The 24,289-nt window shown below is 44.8% G+C and overlaps 1 protein-coding gene across 1 annotated transcript in view; it reads right to left on the bottom strand.

The window, feature by feature from the left end:
* Positions 1–24,289, bottom strand: part of METTL25B (methyltransferase like 25B) — a gene marked incomplete in the record, with an annotated part of 46,561 nt that overhangs the window by 12,656 nt on the left and 9,616 nt on the right. Inside the window, 4 exon segments of the mRNA XM_077493501.1 lie at positions 220–953; positions 4,019–4,162; positions 11,511–11,573; positions 15,457–15,670. Of these exon segments, the coding sequence (XP_077349627.1) occupies positions 220–953; positions 4,019–4,162; positions 11,511–11,573; positions 15,457–15,670 (1,155 nt within the window).

Genomic DNA, 24,289 nt, shown 5'->3' with positions numbered 1-24,289 from the left:
AGCATAAACTGCACTGGGATGTTCTTAAAAAGGTACACCACGGGGTTGAATCTCCCTCAATGGGTTTGTAGCAGTAGTACCTACCTAAACTTTCTTGCTGTACGTGGACTTTGTAGTGTAAAAAGTGCATCGGTTAACGGAATCCTCGTTGTTACCAACCTTCAGTGACTTTCCCAGCCCTCGTCGTGGTGCATTTGTATAAATATTCCTCATACTTACTCGGTAAAGGGAAGTCTGTGCGCCTTTTTGATGGTCTGCACCCCGGGACGCCTCATGGAAGGATCCACGTTTCTTATCACAGTCTCCAGCATGGCCCGGTAACAATGAGTTCTCAAGATCTCGCTGTCACCTTTAAGGCGTTCTATGTAATCCTCTATAGCGTGACACGCCACTTCTCTGGCTTTATAGGACAGTTTGTGCCCAGGGAGGCGCGACACCCAGGCGCTCATCGGGTACCCGAACTCTCGAATGTCCGAGTCAGCAGACAGGACGCCGGGCGGCTGCGGCACCTCCAACGTGGTCAGTTTCATGTAACAGCAAGCCACAGACGTGATACCCGCCACACCGGGGCACCCGGCGAAATGGCGCAACATGGCTACGCTAAGGTCACCGCATGCGTGAAGTCCCGTTAATAAAAATCTGCGGTCCCCTCGGGATTCGGTTACACCGTGACAAGAACGTGCGGAAGGGTCAGCTGCTTCAGTCTCAGGAGTGGTCTTCGAGTTTGTTGCGTCCTCTGTACTTGTGGTTATATGCAACGTACTAGCGTTTGCTAAAGTCTGCCTTGTGTCGTCAGCCATTTTGTTCTGCCCCACGCTTTGTAGTGGGGTCTCCTCGGCATTTCCAGCTAACTGCCTGACAAAATCTTCCCAGGGTGCCTGAGGATCCACGCATGCCAAGACGTGCCGCGGAGGTTTGGGGGAGGGAATACTTGTCACCTCAATACCGCCATTCTAAAAGGAAAATAATAGAACAATGTAACTGCTGACTGCGATGTTCATGAAGATCATAGAAGGCAAAGAAAGTTTGTGATAAATATGCTATAAAAAACAAACAAAAAAACAAAAAACACAACAACCCCCCCCCCCCCCCCCCCCCACCTCACTGAAGTCAACTACATGTATTTTAAAAATGCATTGATTACTGTAAAAAGGTCACTAAAACTAGGGGGCGATCAAGGGGTTAACGGGGTTCCCTGGGAGGTGATGCTAACTGAAGGGGGAGGGGACTGACTGGAGGAAGTGACAGATCGTGGTTCCTAGCCAATAGGAACACACGATCTGTCACTGCTCTCAGAACAGAACAAGGATTTGTGCGTTCACACACACACACACACACACACACACACACTTCTGTGTTCTGTCCCTCATGCTCGCGACCGTCGGCCACGAGCATCGGCACCCCACGCTGTGCAGCGGGCGCGTGCCTGCTATTTCGATCCTGCGAGCCGACGTATACAGCTACGACGGTACGCGGGATCGTGCCGACCTGCCGCAGTATAATGACGGAGGTTGGTCGGCAAGCGCTTAAGCAACGTGTTTTCATTACTGCATTGTTTGATGTATTTTACACGACAATATTTTGTTCTAGCGCTACATTATGTCTCATCTTTCACATTATGCAAAAAGAAAAAAAAAGGCTAACTTTAGTGTTTTTTTTTTTTTTAATGCAAACTCGTTTGACAAATTCCTGCGCAAATAATGTGCCAGATAAAAAGTTGCAACAACCGCCATTTTATTTCCTAGGGCTGAGATCTTCAAACTACGGCCCCTCCAGCTGTTGTAAAACCACACGTCCCATGAGACATTGTAAAACTCTGACATTCACAGACATGACTAGGCATGATGGGAATTGTAGTTCCTGAACAACTGGAGGGCCGTAGTTTGAAGACCCCTGCCCTAGAGTCTCTGCTAAAAGAATATAATATTATATAATATAATTTAATTTAATATAATATAAAATATATCTATATCCTGACAAGCAGGCGCTATGGTTTTTGATTAATTACTTTTGGGACTATTTCTCAAAATTTCTGGTTTCAGTACCAGTCCAGCTGGGTTGCACTGGGTTCTCCTTGACTGCAGGCGTCGCTGTCACCGCCGGCAAGAGTAGAAACGCAGTCTAGCTGGGTGCATTGAATGCCACTGTTCTCTCGGAACCAGCCCAGTGGGAGGGTTTTCCTGTTGTGCATTCTGTGGGGGTGGTATTTAAGGTACCGACGCCACGTTGGCTGGGTTTTTTTTTTTTTTCTGTCTTCTTGGTTCTGGCGGTCCTCCTGACCCAGCCCCATGGCCCTCCTGGCCTGGTGCGTGGAACCATGCATCCCGAGTCTCAGGGCTGGCTGGCCCGAGGCGACGCAACTGCAGGGACAGGCCCGAGTGGATTTCGGGGCCTACTGATCCAAGGATGGTCCGGTGCCGTCTCATCTGAATGGAGAGGCCCAGCAACTGAAGAACCCCAGGGGAGGACTCTTCAGGAGAAGACCGTGCACAGGGCTGGCCTCTCTGAAGGAGCCTGGAGGGTTAGTTGAAGGACACAACCCGGATCAACACTCATACGGTATCGCCGGATCGGCTGAGAGAACCTGGTACCGTATGTCGGTTCTTTAAATTTATCCACATCCCTCAGTAACACTCAAGTGTTCGTCACAAGTCTGTGGCAGAAACTTTGTCGAGCACTCCACCGGCTGATAGGCCTAGTGAGAGGACGTCTATCGGGGGGTTGTTAAACGGTTTCTATTCTCTGGATTTTCTCTAAAGACTTCCATTTTTGCAATCCAAATATCTGAACTCACTCCTAACCCTCTACCCTTTATTGAGAGACTCCGTTTCTGTTCTGTTGTAAATAAATAACCCAAAAGAGGAGTCAGTGTCAGTTTCCACATTCTTTGGGCCATCTACCACGGGAACCCCAAGACGGAAAAGCAAACAAGTGAGGCAACGGTAAGCCCAAATAAAACCAGCAGCTCCTTCAGGGGTCAGCGATATATATATCACTGACCCCCGAAGGAGCTGCTATAATATATAGGACATATATAATATGTTTGGGGGCTCTGAGTAATTTTCTAGCAAAAAAAAAAAAATGACTTTTAGATGTAGGAGTGTAATGAGAAATGGGTTGCAAAGTGGTTACAGGATTTTTTTTTTTTTTTTTTTTTTTTTTAGGGTTACAACCCCTTTTGAAAGCGGAGTTCCACCCAAAAATGGAACTTCTACTTTAAGCACTCCTCGTCCCCTTACATGCCACATTTGGCATGTCATTTTTTTTTGGGGGGGGGGGGGGATTGGGGGGCTTTGTTAGGAGGTGGACTTCCTGTCCCACTTCCTCTTTCCACCCAGGGACCGCCAAGGCGACTCCTCCTTTCTCTTAGGCGGTGCCTCCCTCTAGGCGATCTCCTGGGACACGTGACCGGTGCCAGGAGATCGCCTGTCCACTCCGGGAGCGCAACGCGACTCGCGCATGCGGCCCACGTCACCCGGCCGTGAAGACGAAATCTGTCACGGTCGGGTGCCCAGAGTGGCAATGGAAGCGCCAGCGGAGAGGAGGGGGGAGAGGAGCGACCCTCCATTTGGCTGCATAGCTGGACCGTGGATCAGGTAAGTGTCTGTTATCATAAAAAGCCTGGAACTCCGCTTTAAAACTATAGAACCATTTATAGCAAACTGCATACAGCTCTTTTAGGCTTGCTGGCCATCCTCAATGCAGTGTATGGAAACCAGGGCTTTTATGGAGTAGGGCAGGGGAAGACAACCTCGGCCCTCCAGCTGTGGTGAAACTACAAGTCCCATGAGACATTGCAAGGCCCTGACAATCAAAGGCATGACTCTTCGAGGCAGACATGATGGGATTTGTAGTTTCATCACAGCTAGAGGGCCGAGGTTCACTACCCCTGGAGTAGGGCTTAGGACCCAACGAGCCAGTATAACCTTACAGGATATGGTGGGACTAAATGAATCAATAAGCCCTCCAACCCAATAGTTATCCTGGCTCTGATAAGTGTCCTGTAACGAGGAGTTACCTTTGCAGGTCGGAAGTTTTCTTTCTTCAACATGTACAGAACTTCCTGATCAAACTTGGCTGCCATAGTGACCAGGTGACCGTCAGCTTCCACTGCTGTGACACCGAGGCCGAGGCCAAAGGCCAAGACCCTCGACAGGTGGCCCTAAGAAGAAGATAGAAGTTTTTGAATCTGCCATACAGCAGAGCAATGGTAAACAGGAGAAATGAGACAGATGTATTTATTTTAGACTCTAAGCCCTTATTCACATCAATGTGGTTTCCCTGCAACTGCGTTGCTTGTGCCCAGCAGCCCATTTATTGGAAAGGACTGCTGTATCCAGTAAAAAGGTCCCTGCACCTTTTCAGAAAACATGGCCGCAGGAAAACCGCACTGTGTGGTGTGGTTCCCAGAGTGGGGGGCTGTCATTAGGATTAATCCTCCTGAGCGGCACCACGTTTTTCTCAGCAGAAGGTTGCGGGAACAGGTGCGGTCCCGCAGCGGCACCCACACATAGTTACATAGTAGGAGAGGCTGAAAAAAAAAAAAAAAAAAGACACAAGTCCATCAAGTCCAACCTATGCGTGCGATTATTTATATATTGTATATCCCTGTATGTTACGGTTGTTCTGGGGCTTATCTAATAGTTTCTTGAAACTATCGATGTCCCCCGCTGAGACCACCGCCTGTGGAAGGGAATTCCACATCCTTGCCGCTCTTACAGTAAAGAACCCTCTACATAGTTTAAGGTTAAACCTCTTTTCTTCTGATTTTAATGAGTGGCCACGAGTCTTGTTAAACTCCCTTCTGCAAAATAGCTTTATCCCTATTGTGGGGTCACCGGTGTGGTATTTGTATGTGGGAACCTAGTATAAAAGTATAACTAAAGGCAAAACTTTTTATTTTTTTAGTTTTGGACAAAATGGAGAGATTAGAACACTTGTCAGTTTTTACTGCAGTCTGTATCATCACTGAACGTAAAAGTTTGGGGTTGTCACCAGAACAAGGCACAGGAGGGGGAACTATTACAGTGAGGACACCGGTTCAGGTCACAACCAGGGACTTCACTCTCACTTCCTGTTTTGCCTATGGGACAGGACAGTGAAAGGAAATATTCCCTATGGGACACAAATGGGGAAAAAAAAAAAAAAAGCTTTACAGAGGTTATAAACCTCCCTAACTCTAAACTGAAAAACAAAAAATAGGATTTTTATAACAGCTTACCTGTAAAATCCATTTCTTGGAGTACATCATGGGACACAGAGCACCATAGTAATAACTATGTGGGTTATAGGCCACCTTTAGGTGAATGGACACTTGTATAACCAAAAACAGGAAGTCCCCCTCCCTATATTATAACCCCTCCCATACTGGTAGTACCTCCGTTTTTGTAGTAAAGCAATATATACAAATATCCCAAAAGAGGGGAGGGACCTCTGCGTCCCGTGATGTACTCAAAGAAAATGATTTGACAGGTAAGCTGTTATACAATTCCTATTTTCTTTATCGTACATCACGGGACACAGAGCACCATAGTAATAACTATGTGGGATGTCCCAAAGCAATGCCACCTGAGGGGAGGGAGACACAAAGCAAAAATAGCTGCCGCCAGGCATGAGAATCCACACTGCTGCCTGCAGCACACTGCGCCCGAAGGCGGTGTCCTCCTGCCATCTTACATCCATTTGATAAATTCTTGTGAATGTATGTACTGACGACCAAGTACTGTAACCAAGTACGACCAAGTACTGAGCCACAGAGGCCTGGTGATGCACTACCCATGAAGCACTGACTGCCCTGGTAGAGTGCGCTTTAACCTGAAAAGGGAGGAATCCTTCTTTTCAGGCCATAAGCCTGACTAATCACCTGACGAATCCTCTTAGCAACAGTAGATTTGGATGCTGCCTGACCCTCTCGAGGGCCTTCCAGCAACACAAAACAAAACATCAGTTTTCCGTATCTGAGCAGTCGCTTTCAGATAGGCCTTAATTGCTCTTACTCCATCAAGAGAGTATAATAATTTTTCTTCTGCAGAACGAGGTTCTGGGAAAAAGGAAGGTAAGGAAACATATTGATTCAAATGAAAACCAGACACTACCTTTGACAAAAAGGTTGGGTGCGGACACAGCACCACCTTATCCTTGTGAATGATTAAGTATGGCTCTTTACAGGAGAAAGCAGCCAATTCTTCTTGCAGAGGTTATCGCAACTAGCAATACCAATTTCCTTGTCAAAAGGATCAAAGGAATATTCTGTATAGGTTCAAAGGGTTGTCTTTGCAACACTGACAAAACCAAATTAAAATCCCATGGGCACAAGGGTATTCTAACTGGCGGTGTTATCCCAGTTACCCCTTGTATGAATGCCCGGACTAAAGAATGTGAAGCAAGCGGCCTTTAGAAAAACACTGCCAAGGCCAAAATCTGACCCTTGATTGTACTGGAGGCCAGCTTCATTTCTACTCCCAATTGTAGAAAGGCCAGAATCCTTCCTATGACATACCGTATTTATCGGCGTATAACAAGCACTTAAAATCAGGGGAAAATCGTTGGTGCGCGTTATACGCCGATTCCTGCCCGCTGATTGTGGGCGGAGGAGCAAGCTCCGCCAATATTAACACATAGCCGAGTGTACACGGCTAGGCTCAGCTCCGCTCACTCACACCCAGCCCCGCCCTATGATGGACATAACACAGGGACTGGGCGTGACTGAGTGGAGCCGAGCCTAGCAGAGTATACTCGGCGGCACTCGGCTCCACTCACAGTCACACCAAGGAGGAGCTGAGATACACAGAGCCAGTCCTGTGTATCTCAGCGGCGCCATATTTAAACATGAAGTGACAATGGACAAGGCTGCAGATGGACACTGATAAGGCTGCATTGATGGGCATTTAAATGTACGTTTTTTTCCTTAAAACGTTTTTTCCTTAAAATTCCCTCCTAAACCTGGGGTGCGCGTTATACGCCAATAAATACGGTACTTACGAGGATGCCAACCCTTGGTTTCACCCCAAGTGATTTAGGCCTTCCAGACCCTGTAATAAATGGTCCTGGATGCTGGCTTTCTGGCATTAATCAGGGTGGTTACTACTGAACCTAAAATCCTAGATTTTTTAGTATGGGGGGGGGGGGCCCTATAGCCACATTGTTAAATTTAGCGTTTGTAAGGCAGGATGGAATAGTGGTGCGGACGAGGTGGAAGAGTCAAAGACTCTCCTACTGCCATTCTCATGATCCCTGCATACCAGGGTCTTCTGGGCCATGCCGGGGCCACTAAGATTACCAGCTTTCCTCCTTCCCTGATCCTGCGTAGCAGCCGTGGTAGCAGCTGAACTGGAGGGAATGCATAAATCAGTGAAAACTGATTCCACGGGGTCACTGATGCATCTACCCCATCTTTGGCATATGGCCAAAAACACATCAGGATGTAGAGACCATTCCTCCAGCAACAACTGTTGACGGCTCAGAAAATCTGCCTGCCAATCTTCCACTCCTGGAATGTAAACTGCAGATAGGCAAGGAACATGTTTGTCTGCCCAAGACAGAATATGGTTCACCTCCCTTTGGACTGCGTGGCTTCTGGTGCCCCCTTGGTGATTGAAATAGACTACTGCTGTGGCATTGTCGGATTGTATCCTGACAGGAGCATTCCTCAACCTGGACGTCCAGGCTATTAGAGCCAGACGTACTGCCCATATCTCTAGGATACTGATGGGCAAGGTCTTCTCAGACTCCGACCACTTCCCTTGAGCAGTGGTCTCTTCTAGAACTGCTTCCAGGCCCCATAGGTTGGTATCCGTTGTTACTACTTTCCAGGAAACTGGAATGAAGGTTTTCCCCTTCTGTAAATTCCTGTTTATCAACCACCAGTTGAGACTCTGGCGTACCTTTGGAGCCAGATTCATTGGATAATTTAATGCTTGGATCCGTTTGTACTAAGCAGACAGAATACTGTGTTGCAAGAGTCTTGAATGAAACTGGGCATAGGGAACCGCTTTGAAAGAAGCTACCATCTTCCCTGGTAATCTCATGCAAAGGCGAATGGAAGGACCCTTCTTTGGAAGGACTGCCTGGACCAGCTCTCTTAGAGCGTTGACCTACGCCTGAGGAAAGAACACCCTTTCCTGGGTTGTGTCTATGACCAGGCCCAAATACTGCAGCCTTCTTAACGGCTGTAAGGATGATTTCTCTAGATTGAGAATCCAACCCAGGTGTCTCAGATAACTGACTGTTCTGGACACCCTCTGATTTAACCCTGCTATTGACTGATCTACCAGTAGCAGGTCGTCTAGGTATGCTATTATTCCTATACTCTGGCCCCATTAGTCTTGCTAGTACTGGGGCTAACACTTTTGTAAATAGTCGAGGAGCGGTGGCTAACCCAAAAGGCAAGGCCACAAACTGAAAGTGGCGATGCTCTACTGCAAACCGCAGAAACTTCTGGTGAGAGGAAAATATTGGCACATGTAGATGATACGCATCCTTGGCATTTATGGATGCTAGAACCTCTCCTCCCCGTAAGGTGGAAACTGACCGAATCGACTCCATTCAAAAGGAGCAAATGTTTTAGGAAGTGATTCAGATTCCTGAGATCTAGAATAGGTCTGACATCTCCATTTGGTTTGGGTACCATAAAGAGATTTGAATAAAATCCCATATCCCTCTCTTTTGAGGGAACATCTATTATTACTCCCTGACACAGTAATTGGTCCAGTGCCAGAAATAAGGACTTTTTCTTTACTGGGTCTTTGGGAACATTTGATCTTAGAAAACACAATGGTGGAAACTCTAGTTTGTAGCCTAGGGCTACTACAGAGAGGACCCACTTGTCCTGGATCGCCTCTTGCCAGGTTTATGAAAACCACAGCAATCTTCTCCCCACTCGATCGAGCGGGGGGCGCCCCTTCACAAGGAAGCCTTGGGACTCTGTTTTGTGGACTTCTGACTCCAGGGATTTTTGTAGCCCAGTGTCTGGTTATGAGGCTTACCCTTTGCCCCTGACAGTGGAGGCCATCGACATCTGAGGAGAAGGAATAAAAGAAGGCCATCTATTCTTTTTCTTAACCGGCAGAAGGGTACTTTTACCCCCTAAATATTTTGGATATACTTATCCAAATCTTACCCAAACAACCTTTCTCCGTGAAATGGAAACCCAGCCAAGAGCTTCTTGCATGGTAACTCGGCTCACCAGTTCTTTAGCCACAGAATCCTGCAGATATGTATCAACATGAGAGCAAGGCGAGACGCCTGATGGATAGAATCCTTGATAGCGTTCACTGCAAAGTATAGAGCCCTAGGTAGCTCAGCTAAACTTTGGGCCTCATCAGCTTGAGCAGGAACTCTTAATAACCTTCTTGAGTTCATCCCAAAGGGATTGACAAATGCCTATTGCTGCCACTGCAGGTTGTACTACTGCACCAGCTACAGGAAATGAGGCTTTAAGTAGAGATTCCAACTTTTTATCAGCTGGATCACTAAATAATTGTACATTGTCCACTGGACAAGTTAAACTCCTGTTCACAGAGGAGATAGCCCCATCTACTGCTGGCAAATCCCATCTTTTTTGAGAACTTTTTCTCCATAGGGTAAAGAATTGAAAACTGCTTATCTGGGTGATCCCAATTAGCATAAATCAGTTGCTCCAGTAACGGGTGCATAGGGAAAGCATGAGAACCATGTGGGGGTTTTAGCAAACCCAATGAGGAGAAGGAAACATTCCTCACCTCTGCAGGAGGCAACGGATATCCAGAACAAACCAAGTCCATAAAGGATTGGATTAGCAATTTCTGAGATTGCGAAGTTGAGAAAGGTTCTTCAGGCGCTGAACCCTCAGAAAAGGTACCCCAATATCATCTGCCCATTGTTGCTCCAATACTGGAAGGTCAAGGGCAGGAGAAGGGAATCTACCACGTTTCCTCACCTCCCGGGGGGGAAGACGCTAACAACTCAGCTATTTTCCCTTCCAAACCAGCCAGAGCCAAAGCCAAATCGTCCTTAGTGACGCAGAGGCTGGAACGTTGGAAGTAGCCACAATGCCTGCGAGACAAGATGGCTCAGATTCGCCAGATGCTCCAGGTCTTTCAGGGGAGAATGGAACTGCAGGCATGCAACTAGGGGCCTCAGGCACTGACTGCAGCGACTTTGCACTCCCCCCTGATGAATTACCCCACCTGCGGGAAGACATAGTCCTAAGCACAAAAAAGCAGTGGTATTAAACAACGTGCATCTCCTGCCGAGCTTTAGTCTAGCAATCATGCTGCTATAAATGCTCAGTCTCAATGCTGAGTTAAACGTGCCCCTTGAGAATGCCTGTAGCTACACATCCATACAGCTTACATGCCACTTGTGTGCCCTGTGTCCCTCCGTCAGCCAACCAGACACTTGCAGTGTAAAAATCTTTTAAGCCAGTGAGCCTGTGCTGTGTCTCACGTGCACGCCTGCGGCATCTAAGCCATGTCACCCCCCCCCCCATTTTTTTCAAAAAAGGATTCCCTTTCCTGCGCTCTGTGCGGTGATAGCCGGTCCTGTAGTGAGGGCAGCTCGGGGGAACCTGAGCTTCTGAAACGGTGGATGGTCCCCCCCTAGACCCTACTGATGGCTGACAGGGCTTGAGATAGCAATGCTTCCGCAGAAGCCCTTGCTGGCACTGAGCAACAACACAGGGGAAGCATGGAATGTTGGAAGCCAGGTATGTTGCTCTTATACCAGGCATTGCATACTCATATCAGAAAGACCAAAGTGAATCATATATATACATTCCTTGTAATCTTTCTGACTTACCTGATCCCGCCACAGGACTGCTGGAATTTATCACAGACAGATCCAGCCTTCGCCCATCACGGCGAGCCATGTCATGCCAGACCTTCAAGGACCAGGTTCCCTTTCACGGGTGCACTCCCTTGGACCTGTACAGCACCCTGCCGGAGGACTCTTTGGTTGTATAAACATGACCAAGGTGCTGGGTCCCAGGGTCCAGCTCTCAAAGAGAAGCATTACAGGTAAAAACCTGGTTTCTTCTTCCACAAGGCCTGGGTACCACCCATTTTGGCTTTCAAGCACCTTGGATGGATCTGTTTGCATAGCTCCTTGATCCCGTCAGGGATTGCTTAGCGTAGCTCTCCTTAGACAACGAAAAACGGAGGTACTCCCAGTATGGGAGGGGGTTATATAGGGAGGGGGGACTTCCCGTTTCCTTTTTGGTTATACCAGTATCCATTCACCTAAAGGTGGCCTATAACCCAACATAGTTATTACTATGGCGCTCTGTGTCCCGTGATGTACGATAAGGAAATTGATCTAATACCGAACTAGAGCCAGGCAGCAGAAACCAAAAAAACAAAAAAAAAAAAAAAACTGATGGGGTTCGCATCTTTCCTTAATCAAGTTAGTTTTTGGTTAGCCAAACATTAACTTTGCGCCAGTGGTTATCCTATCTGCAGAGGGAACTGTGCTTGGAAGGTCTCACGCCACAATGATGCCACACAACTATAGAGCCATCTGGGGGTTTACAATACCTGACCAGAGCCGACATCCACCACATCCTCACACCTCGTGGAGTCACAAAGTTTTTTCACCAGCTGTAAATGAGAATAAAATGTTAGGGCTGATAAAGAGGTGCCTGTCTGGTGCTGTGTAAAGACAGGGTGTTCTCAGGAGACACGTATATACAGGTACCATGTACAGTATCTCACAAAAGTAAGTACACCCCTCACATTTCTGCAAGTCTTTTCTTCTATCTTTTCATGTGACAACACTGAAGAAATGACACTTGTCTACAATGTAAAGTAGTGAGTGTACAGCTTGTATAACAGTGTAAATTTGCGGTCCTCTCTCAAAATAACTCAACACACAGCCATTAATGTCTAAACTGCTGGCAACAAAAGTGAGTACACCCCTAAGTGAAAATGTCCAAATTGGGCCCAAAGTGTCAATATTTTGTGTGGCCGCCATTATTTTCCAGCACTGCCTTAACCCTCTTGATCCTAGGTCAATGCTCACTCAATATATTGCATCTATAGAAAAGCAGCTTTGTCTCTCTAGGACAGGACGTCTGCAGGGACTACACAGGTGAACTCGGCAAGGATGAGAACACTGCTTGGACTCACTGGCAGGTAGATGTGTGCCAAATGGAAATTTTGGTGCCGAACCCGAAAAAACGCAGCATGTACTTGGCCAAAAATCAAAAATGAGTTTTAAAAAAAAATAAAATAAAAAAAAATTATATTTTTATATAGAATTGTATTAATGTTCGACTTTTTAACCACTTGCCATCTGGGCTGATTCTGGCACTTCACCCCTAATATGTAAAAACAAAATCGGTATTTTTTTTTGCTAGAAAGTTACTCAGAACTCCCAAACATTATATATGTGTTTTTTTTTAGCAGAGACCCTATTGAATAAAATAGCTGTCAACGCAACGTTTTATGTCACATGGTATTCGCGCAGCAATTTTTCTAAAATGTTGGGGAGAAAAAAAAAAAAAACCTTTTATAAAAAAAAAAGAAAAAAAAAAAAAAAAAAAAAGAAGAACACTAAAGTAACCCAATTTTTTTGGTATAATGTGAAAGATGATGTCACACCGAGTAAATAGATACCCAACATGTCATGCTTTAAAATTGCGCACACTCGTGGAATGACGCCAAACTTCTTTTTCAGAAGTTACTGAAAAATCTCCATAGGCAACGCTTTAAAAAATGTTTACAGCTTTTACAGAGGAGGTCTTGGGATAGAATTGCGAAGATACCTCACATGTGTGGATTGAACGCAGTTTATATATGTGGGGGGTGACTTACGCATGCATTTGCTTCTGTGTGAAAGCTTGCGGAGACGGGGAGCATTTTTTTTTTTTTTTTATTGTTTAATGTTATTTTCATTTTTTTATTTTCACACTTTCCCTTTACATTTTTTTAAATAATTTTTATTCCTATTACAAGGAATGTAAACATCCCTTATAATAGTAATAAGGCATGACAGGTCCTCTTTATGGAGAGATGCGGGGTCAATAAGACCCACATCTCTCCTCCGGGCGGGAAAGCCTGAGATAAAAAATAAATAAATAAATAAGGATCTCAGGCTTTTCAGCCAAGTACACGGCAGTACATAATTAATATAATTCATTTAAATGAACATGACTTTATTGTCGGCCATTATCGGCACCTTTAGCATAAGAAAAATGGGTCCGTTGCGCTTTCGTTGTGGCGTTAAAAATCTTGTTGCATTTTATTTTTTTTCATTTTTTTAAAAGGACCAAAAACGCACCTCCCCATTGAAATGCATTGAAAACACAGTAAGAACGCCTCAATAATGCGCCCGTGTTATGCTTTTGATGCGGTGTTTGAGCCACATGACCTATGAAATACAGACCATCAGCACAGTAAAATTGCGGTATAATCAAAGCAAATTCACGGTAAAATTGAGTGCGTTTTCGGTACCATTATCGGCACCTTTTTCTCTCATCGGCAAAAACGCTGATAACACCATTTTTCAGCCAATCTGTTTCACTGGCCGAAATTTCGGTGCATCTCTACTGTCAGGCATCCTGGATTTCTAGCAGGATCAACTTTTCTTTGTGCCAATTGTTAAACAGATATACAGTAATAAAATGCAAACCAATAATTTATTTACAGGACAAATAGGAGCAAATAAGAGAAGTTCATTCTTAGGCTTTCCTCCCCTTTTTTATTTTTATTTTTTAATGCCTGCCTGCCCGGGCTCTTTTTCTGATGGCGTTTTGGTTTTCTTTATTGTGGTTATTTATGTGTGTTGAATACTTTATCATTATACTGTGCAATAATTATATATGGTTTACTCACCAGTTAAAATATATTATGTGAATCTCAAGTGCCTCCTGAAGAAGCCCAATTTGGGTGAAACGCGTCAATCCCACCACCTTCCTGGGCTCTGTCGGGTTGTATGACAAATTTGGCAGCACTGTATAAATATTTTTAGAACGTTCTCTTATATCTTCTTCTATTGAATAATACATTTAGCTTTTTAAAAATAATTCTAATTTAGTTTTCTACTGTTTGTGACACCTTAGACAAAATCCCCTATACTCCTGTGTCTGCCCTTTTCTGTGAAACTCAGGGATACCCTATGCTGCTTTAAATATTGACCCTTGGGGATTGATTTGCACAAGTTCTCCCACCCAACCTCTTTATCATTCTAAAGCCTCATACACACGATCGGACTTTGTACAAACTTTCCTGTGGATTTTTGTACAAAGGGAGTCGGCCGTGAACTTGTATTGCATACACACAGCAGGACTTTTTGAGCCAACTTTCACCAAATCATGTGTTTTTTCTGCTCTTTACCGCCACCTTTGGTCAACTTCTGTATTGCTGTCTGATCTTTTACATTGGTTCTGAGCATGCGTGTTTGTACTTTGTAAAAAAGTCCTATGGTTTTCTGTACACACAATCAGACTTTGCTCCATCGGACTTTTGTTGCCAGAAAGTTTGTCCGTTCGCACAGCCAACAAAAGTCCAATGGAAAACTAAAAAGTTTGTCCGATGGAGCGTACACACGGTCGGATGTTGCTCCAAAACAGCTAATTTGCATGTTTGTTGTCAAAAAGTCTGATCGTGTGTACGGGCCTTTAGGCTTTACATACACTTGAAGAGGTCTATTTATAAAAATGTTTTCACACAAAAGATTCACACAATTTGAACACAAGATTCAAGCAATTTTCTAATTTGGATTCAATTGGACAAATGTGTGAATCAAGGGTGGAAGCTGTATGATTTTATTTTTATTTTTTTTTATAAAAAACGGACCCCATTAGTCCTCGTTCACATTGGAGCGACTTGTCATGTGATTTGGCAGGTCAAGAAGCGCATGAAAATTTGCACCCTATTGCCGGCAATTGCACTGCTCAAATTGGTGCAACGCTGACTTTGCGGTGCCGTATCGATTTGAAAAAGCAATTCTTCCACTACGTTTGGCGATATATCGGGTGCAACTTGCATAGACACCTGTGCATGAAGCTGCAACAGATGTCTTCCCTGAGATGCGGCTTTGAATTTCTGATGAAGTCTCAAAGCTCCACTGCCAGACTCCCAAAATGAAAATGGCGGCGGCAGCAGCTGACTGACAAATCGGCTCAGGTGAAGACATCCCTGGATAGGTAAGTGTCCGGATATTAAAAGTCAGCAGCTACAGTATTTGTAGCTGCTGACTTTTAATATTTTTCTGAAGGAGCCGCAAGCTGTGTGTTCCATTAGGGGATTAAGCACGCTCAAGTTCCACCATAGGAAGTGGCTTCCTATGGTGGGCACTCGGCCGAGGGGGGTGAGCCAGGAGCGCTGGCAGGGGACCCCAGAAGAAGGAGGAGGCCTGGGGTTGCTCTGTGCATAACCAATGCACAGAACAGGCAAGTATAACATGTTTGTTATATTAATAATAATAAAAAATGAAATCTAAAGCTTTACAATTACTTTATCAATCTTTACAGCTTCTTACTTTGCCAAGCTGCCGGATTTCGTGCTGCTTCTTCGGCTTGACGTGTTTACGGAACAAAGGATCCAGGCGGGAGCTCTGGCAGTGGTTATGCTGGAATTCAGCAGGTCTTTTCTGGTGCCCCCTGATCTTTTCATAGCGAGGGGTCCTTTGAAAAGCCAAGGAGTGCGCTGTGACTTTCAGAGCGAGAAGGCTGAGGGGCCACACCGAGCTGTAACTGTACACAAACAGAAATGGAAATAAGAGCCATCAGTATGTAAATCAGTATATTTGTCTAGAAAATTACTCAGAATCCCCCAACATACATACACTATAATATATATATATATATATATACACATACATACATACATACACACACACTCTATCTATCTATCTATCTATATATATATATATATATACATACACATATACACATACACACACACACTCTATCTATATCTATATCTATATATATTTAGCAGAGACCCTAGAGAATAAAATGGCAATTGTTGCAATATTTTATATCACACTGTATTTGCGCAGTGGTTTTTCAAACGCAATTTTTTGGGGAAAAAATACACTTTGAATGAATGAATGAATGAAATACTTATATAGCGCACAATGCGAACTGAATCGCCTCTAGGCGCTGTGGCGAGCTTTGATCGTCTGCTAAAAGAGGAAGGTCTTGAGTTTTTTCCTAAAAGCCAGGTGATTTTCTTCCAGGCGGATGTTGATTGGTAGAGCATTCCATAGCCGAGGCCCTTGGACAGCGAATCTCCGAATTATGAATTATAAGAGAAAAAAAAAAAAAAAAACACAATATATACCCTGATTTTTTTGTATACTGTGAAAGATGATGTTACGGCGAGTAAATTGAAACCTAACATGTTACGCTTTAAAATTACGCACACGCTTGTGGAATGGCGTCAAACTACGGTACTAAAAAAATCTCAATAGGCGATCCTTTAAAAAAATTTTTTTTTTTTTTTGCACGTTTCCTTTTTAGAGTTACAGAGGAGGTCTAGCCCTTAGGATTTTTGCTTTCGCTCAAACAATTGTGACGTTACCTCACATGTGTTGTTTGAACACGGTTTACATGTGCGGGCGTGACTTATGTATGTTCTTTATTTATTTTAATTTTTTTTACACTGTTCCTTTATTTATTATTTCTTTAGATTCCTTGTAATAGAAATAAGGATGACAGGTCCTCTTTATTGAGAGATCTCAAAAAGACCCCAAATCTCCCATTTACCTTTAAAAGCATTTGGACTTTAACCACTTCCGGCCAGGCCTATAGCAGAATGACGGCCGGGCGGTGGTTGCGTTACTGACCGTCATATGACTTCCTTCAGGATAACAGCCGCCGCCGCGCCTGTGGGGGCACGCATCGCGGCGATCGGTGGTCTGACACACTGCTGCACCGATCTCGGTGAAGAGCCTCTGGCGGAGGCTCTTTACCACGTGATCAGCCGTGTCTAATCACAGCTGATCACGATGTAAGCAGGAAGAGCCAGTGAGCAGCTTTTCCTCACTTGCGTCTGACAGACGCGAGTAGAGAAGAGCCGATTGGCTGCTCTCCTGACGGGGGGGGGGGGTCTGTGCTGATTGCTTATCAGCCCAGGCCCCCCCTCGGATGGCCACACTGGACCACCAGGGAAGCCACCAGGACCACCAGGGAGGCACATAACATGTGGATGGCCAGGTACATCCCCCATGGCCATTCACATGTGCAAATTAATGCCAAATCTGTGCCTACATATGGGCACTGACTGGCACCATTATGTAACAGAATTAAGTGATGCCCAGCAATGCCACCCATCAGTGCCCATCCGTGCCACCTATAAGTGCCCATCAGTGACGCCTACGAGTGCCACCTATCAGTGACGCCTACGAGTGCCACCCATCAGTGACGCCTACGAGTGCCACCTATCAGTGACGCCTACGAGTGCCACCTATTAGTGCCATCTCATTGGTGTGCATCAGTGCAGCCATATTAGTGTCCATCACTGAAGACAAAAACGTACTTTACAAAAAAAATGTAACAGAAAACTTGTTTTGTTTTCAAGATTTTTCGGTCTTTATTTGTTGCGCAAAAAATAAAATCGCAGAGGTGATCAAATACCACCAAAAGAAAGTTCTATTTGTGGGAATAAAATGATAAAAAAATGTGTTTGGGTACAATGTAGCATGACTGCGCAATTGTCATTCAAATTGCGACAATGGCTTAACTCCAATGTAAAAATGCATATAAAAGCAAAGGAGAAGGCCTTCAAAAAATACAAGGTTGGGGGATCATCATCAGCATTCAGACTTTATAAAGAATGCAACAAGAAATGTAAGGGTGCAATAAGGACGGCTAAGATAGAACATGCAAAGACACATAGCAGAGGAGAGCAAAAAAAAAAAAAATCCCAAGAAATTCTTTAAGTATATCAACAGTAAAAAAAGAGAGAGGACAGACCATATTGGCCCCATAAAGAATGAGGAAGGACATGGTTACAAAGGATGGGGAGATGGCAAAGATATTGAATGTATTCTTCTCCTCAGTCTTCATGAGGGAACGGGGCGCTTCAGTAACCAAAACTTCAGTGTTTATCCTCATGACACATCACAGGAAGCACCTCCATGGTTAACAGAGGACAGAATTAAAATTAGACTTGGGAAACTTAACATTAACCACTTTCAGACCGGACCATTTTGCTGGTAAATGACCAGAGGTCTTTTTACACTTTGGCACTGCGCTGCTTTAACTGGTAATTGCGCGGTCATGCAATGTTGTACCCAAACAAAATTTGCGTCCTTTTCTTCCCACAAATAGAGCTTTCTTTTGATGGTATTTGATTGCCTCTGCGATTTTTATTTTTTGCGATATAAACGTAAAAAGACCGCAAATTTTGAAAAAAAATGATATTTTCTACTTTTTGTTATTAGAAAAATCCAATAAACTCAATTTTAGTCATACATTTAGGCCAAAATGTATTCAGCCACATGTCTTTGGTAAAAAAAAAAGTCAATAATTGTATATTTATTGGTTTGCGCAAAAGTTGTCACATCTACAATCTAAGGTACGTTTTCTGGAATTTACGCAGCTTTTAGTTTACGACTGCCTATCTCATTTCTTGAGGTGCTAAAATGGCAGGGCAGTACAAATCCCCCCCAAATGACCCCATTTTGGAAAGTAGACCCCCTAAGGAAATTGATAAGAGGCATGTTGAGCCCATTGAATATTTTATTTTTTTGCCTCAAGCGATTGAATAATGACAAAAAAAATTTTTTTTTTTTTTTTTAACACAAAGTTGTCACTAAATGATATATTGCTCACACATGCTATGGGCGTATGTGAAATGACACCCCAAAATAAATTCTGCTGCTTCTCCTGAGTACGGGGATACCACATATGTGGGACTTTTTGGGAGCCTAGCCGCGTACGGGGCCCCGAAAACCAAGCACCGCCTTCAGGCTTTCTAAGGGCGTAAATTTTTGAGTTCACTTCTCACTACCTATTACAGTTTTGAAGGCCATAAAATGCCAAGATGGCACAAAACCCCCACAAATGACCCCATTTTAGAAAGTAGACACCCCAAGCTATTTGCTGAGAGGCATGTTGAGTCCATGGAATATTTTATATTTTGCCACAAGTTGCGGGAAAATTACAAACTTTTTTTTTTTTTTTTTTTTTCTTCACAAAGTTGTCACTAAATGATATATTGCTCACGCATGCCATGGGCATATGTGAAATTACACCCCAAAATAAATTCTGCTGCTTCTCCTGAGTACGGGGATACCACATATGTGGGACTTTTTGGGAGCCTAGCCGCGTACGGGGCCCCGAAAACCAAGCACCGCCTTCAGGCTTTCTAAGGGCGTTACAGTTTTGAAGGCCATAAAATGCCAAGATGGCACAAACCCCCCCCAAATGACCCCATTTTGGAAAGTAGACACCCCTAAATTTAGGGGTACACTAGTGAGACTAGGTAATAAATGGCGGGTGCCCTGAAACTATAAAAAAATAACTAACCAACCAGCGTCACCTGTAACAGTTATATGGTGATCACTGGTGAAAGGTTTAACTAGGGGGCAATCAGGGGGCTTTATGCGGTAGTATATGGGGGTCCCTGGCGCTATAAAAAGCTGCGGCGAACCTAAATACCTACCTGCCTAACTAGCGTCACCTGTGACACTAATACGGCGATCAGAAAAATGATCGCTTATTAGGCTGGGTTCACACTGGAGCGATGCGGAAACGCCGCGAATCCGCGGCGGGTTCCCGCATCGCATGCCTCCCGGCGGCAGTTCACACTGCCCTATGCGAACTGCTGGGAGTGTCAGTGAAATGTTACTGACACCCCCAGATCAGTTCTCATATCGCAGTGCGATCTGCAAACTCGGATCGCATGGTGTGAACACCCATGCGATCCGATTCTGCTGCGGGCCAAAAAAAGGGTCCCGTGCGAATTTGCGGCGGGTGTGGCGGGTGCGGCGAATGGCTGAACTCGAATCGCACAGAGATCGGATGTGATTTGCACTGCAGTGCGGTGCGAATCACATCCGTTCTCAAACCGCTGCAATGTGAACCCAGCCTTAGTGACACTGGCGACGGGGGGTGATCACGGGGTTAAACCTTTATTGGGGGGGTTAGGGGGGTACCTTAGAACTAAAGGGGGCTAACCCTAACTGCCCTAACAGTTATTAGTCACAAATTACACCCGCCGGGTGATCAGGGGGTTAAACCTTTATTAGGTAATAAATGGCGGGTGCCCTGAAACTATAAAAAAATAACTAACCAACCAGCGTCACCTGTAACAGTTATATGGTGATCACTGGTGAAAGGTTTAACTAGGGGGCAATCAGGGGGCTTTATGCGGTAGTATATGGGGGTCCCTGGCGCTATAAAAAGCTGCGGCGAACCTAAATACCTACCTGCCTAACTAGCGTCACCTGTGACACTAATACGGCGATCAGAAAAATGATCGCTTATTAGGCTGGGTTCACACTGGAGCGATGCGGAAACGCCGCGAATCCGCGGCGGGTTCCCGCATCGCATGCCTCCCGGCGGCAGTTCACACTGCCCTATGCGAACTGCTGGGAGTGTCAGTGAAATGTTACTGACACCCCCAGATCAGTTTGCATATCGCAGTGCGATCTGCAAACTCGGATCGCATGGTGTGAACACCCATGCGATCCGATTCTGCTGCGGGCCAAAAAAAGGGTCCCGTGCGAATTTGCGGCGGGTGCGGCGGGTGTGGCGGGTGCGGCGAATGGCTGAACTCGAATCGCACAGAGATCGGATGTGATTTGCACTGCAGTGCGGTGCGAATCACATTCATTCTCATAAACCGCTGCAATGTGAACCCAGCCTTAGTGACACTGGCGACGGGGGGTGATCACGGGGTTAAACCTTTATTGGGGGGGTTAGGGGGGTACATTAGAACTAAAGGGGGCTAACTCTAACTGCCCTAACAGTTATTACAGTCACAAATGACACCAATGCAAAAAAAAAAAAAATGACATTGGTGTCACTGTGACTGGGGGGCAGGGGTAATTGGGGGGGTGATCGGGGGGTAAAGGGGGGGTGTGAGTGTGCCTGGCATGTTCTACTGTGTGTGTAGAGTGTTGGTGCAACTCACCGATCCGCTCTCCTCCGTGTCGGAACGAAAAATACCGACACGGAGGAGAGAATACATCACTTCCTCTCCTGTGTTTACATTACAGGAGAGGAAGTGATGTCACGGGGGATTTCCATTCGTCGAGAGCGATCGCGAGGGGGTGGCCATGAATAAATGGCCGCCCCCTCATCCCGGATCGCTCTCGAAGGAATGCCGACCGCCGCAGGCACCGGGGGGGGCCCTATCGGGCCCCCCACCCGCGGGCAGGCAGGGACTTATATATACGCCCATATGCCTGCCCGTGCCATTCTGCCGACGTATATCGTCGTGCGGCGGTCGGCAAGTGGTTAATAAATCACCGGGACCAGATGGCTTTCACCCGAGGGTACTTAGGGAACTCAGTCAAGTAATTGCCAGACCATTGTTCCTAATTTTTACTGACAGTCTCCTGACTGGAATGGTACCAGCTGATTGGAGAAAAGCCAATGTAGAACCAATATTTAAAAGGGCCCAAAATACATCCCTGGGAATTACAGACCAGTTAGCCTAACATCAATAGTATGTAAACTCTTGGAGGGGATGATAAGGGACTAGATACAAGATTTTAGTAATGAGAATGGAAGCAGTAATCAGCATGGATTCATGAAGAATCGTTCTTCTTGCCAAACCAATCTATTAACCTTCTATGAGGAGGTGAGTTTCCATATAGATAAAAGGAAGGTCTGTAGACCTGTATCTGGATTTTGCAAAAGCATTTGACACAGTTCCCCATAAATGTTTACTGTACAAAAAAAGGTCTGTTGGCATAGACAATAGGGTGAGTACATGGATTGAAAACGGACTACAAGGGCGAGTTCAGAGGGGGGTGATAAATGGGGAGTACTCGGAATGGTCAGGGGTGGGTAGTGGGGTCCCCCAGGGTTCTGTGCTGGGACCAATCCTATTTAATTTATTCATAAGTGACCTGGAGGATGGGGGATGGGGTGAACAGCTCAATCTCTGTATTTGCAGACAATACTAAGCTAAGCAGGGCAATAACTTCTCCGCAGGATGTGGAAACCTTGCTAGAAGATCTGAACAAATTAATGAGAGGGGCAACTACATGGCAAATGAGGTTCAATGTAGAAAAATGTAAAATAATGAATTTAGGTGGCAAAAATATGAATGCAATCTATACACTGGGGGGAGAACCTCTGGGGGGATCTAGGATGGAAATGGACCCGGGGGTCCTAGTAGATGATAGGCTCAGCAATGGCATGCAGTGCCAAGCGGCTGCTAACAAAGCAAACAGAATATTGGCATTAAGAAGGGAATCAACTCCAGAGATAAAGCGATAATTCTCCCGCTCTACAAGACTCTGGTCCGGCCGCACCTGGAGTATGCTGTCCAGTTCTGGGCACCAGTCCTCAGGAAGGATGTACTGGAAATGGAGCGACTACAAAGAAGGCCAACAAAGCTAATAAAGGGTCTGGAGGATATTAGTTATGTGGAAAGGTTGTGAGCACTGAACTTATTCTCTCTGGAGAAGAGATGCTTGAGAGGGGATATGATTTCAATATACAAATACCGGACTGGTGACCCCACAATAAGGAGAAAACTTTTTCGCAGAAGGTAGTTTAACAAAACTTGTGGCCACTCATTAAAATTAGAAGAAAAGAGGTTTAACCTTAAACTATGTAGATGGTTCTTTACTGTAAGAGTGGCAAGGATGTGGAATTCCCTTCCACAGGTGGTGGTCTCAGCGGGGAGCATCGATGGTTTCAAGAAACTATTAGATAAGCACCTGAACGACTGCAAAATACAGGGATATACAATGTAATCTTGACATATAATCACACACACACACAGGTTGGACTTGATGGACTTGTGTCTTTTTTCAACCTCACCTACTATGCAACTATGACAGCGTTGAAAGCTGAAAATTGGCCTGGGCAGGAAGGTGTATAAGTGCCCGGTATTGAAGTGGTTAAACAAAAAAAATAAAAAATATGTTTGTTTTGGCTCGAGAACCAGAAGCGACGTTAGAGGTCGCTCCAGTCCTCCAAGGGCATATAGAGGAGTGGCGGCCATCTTGCCCTCATTGCTTCCCAGCAAACGGGTGCATCGGATCGCTTCTGGGCTTTACCGATGGCTCCAGTAAGCCCAGAAAAGACTGTGAATCTGCCCCCCGGGGGGGCCACTTTTATCCGATGCCGAATTATCCATAGTAAAAAATGATCCTGGGGCTAAGGCAGCTGCTGTCATAACATCAGTATTTGAAATTTTCGACGTAACGAGGAATTTTTACCATGGGCCGTTCGGGAAGTGGTTATTTACACAGACCTCGGAACCATGGCGGCAGCTGCATTATATGAATTGTCATGTCTGCAGTTTTCAGAGCTGATCGTGTTCCCGAGTTCTATGGTGCATTAGCTAATGTGCCAGTATGGGAAATGACATCATATGCATCAATAAGCATTTTAATGCAGCCACAGCACATCATATATGCACAGAGCCGCTTCCCTGGACGCCGCAACGCATGCCAATGCAGCACAGCAACATCCAATCCCAGTGTAACGTTTACTTCAATGTTACCAATCCCTCCATGTCAATAGCCACCTATTACAGCAGACAGAACCACTTACACCGAGTGCTTCCTCTTCAAAGCCTCTCGTGCCTTTGTAATCGCTCTTCGAAAATTCATTCCCTGGTATGATTTGCAAAATTGTAATACATTTTTTACATTATTTTAAATTATTAAAATTAACCCCCGATGTGCCTATAAATGGTAAAACAAATCTAAATGCCTAAACACAGTTTTGCAACTTTGACATGTGTTAGTAAATCTGTACAGATTATCACAGCTACTTTGTGCATCCAGGTGGATTATACTGCATTTTTTTTTCCAGGAAAAATTGGGCTTTCATTCGATGGTAAATTGTAACGGATATCTCCAGATTTTCCTTTTTTTTTTTTTTTATAAAAAAAAAAGGAAAAATGCCACACAATAGTAAAAAAATAATAAAAAAAATAAAAACTTTTTTTTATTTAGCTGTATATTTCTTGCTACTACTAAAAACCTACAACCAAAGAACAACCCAAAAATTCTCCTACTCCTGAAGACCACAGCGATACTACATATGTGTGTGTTTGTTGTTGTACAAACAACTAACCCTTTATAGGCACGTAGGGGGTTAATTTTAATAATATAAAAAAAAAAAAAAAAATGTATTACAATTTTGCAAATCATGCCATTAAAATGGAAATAC

Source organism: Lithobates pipiens, unplaced genomic scaffold, assembly GCF_037356315.1.
Source record: "Lithobates pipiens isolate NorthernLeopardFrog02 unplaced genomic scaffold, aLitPip1_a1.2 Scaffold_19, whole genome shotgun sequence".
Classification (NCBI taxonomy): Eukaryota; Metazoa; Chordata; class Amphibia; order Anura; family Ranidae; genus Lithobates; species Lithobates pipiens.
This window is presented reverse-complemented; position numbering and strand designations above follow the sequence as displayed.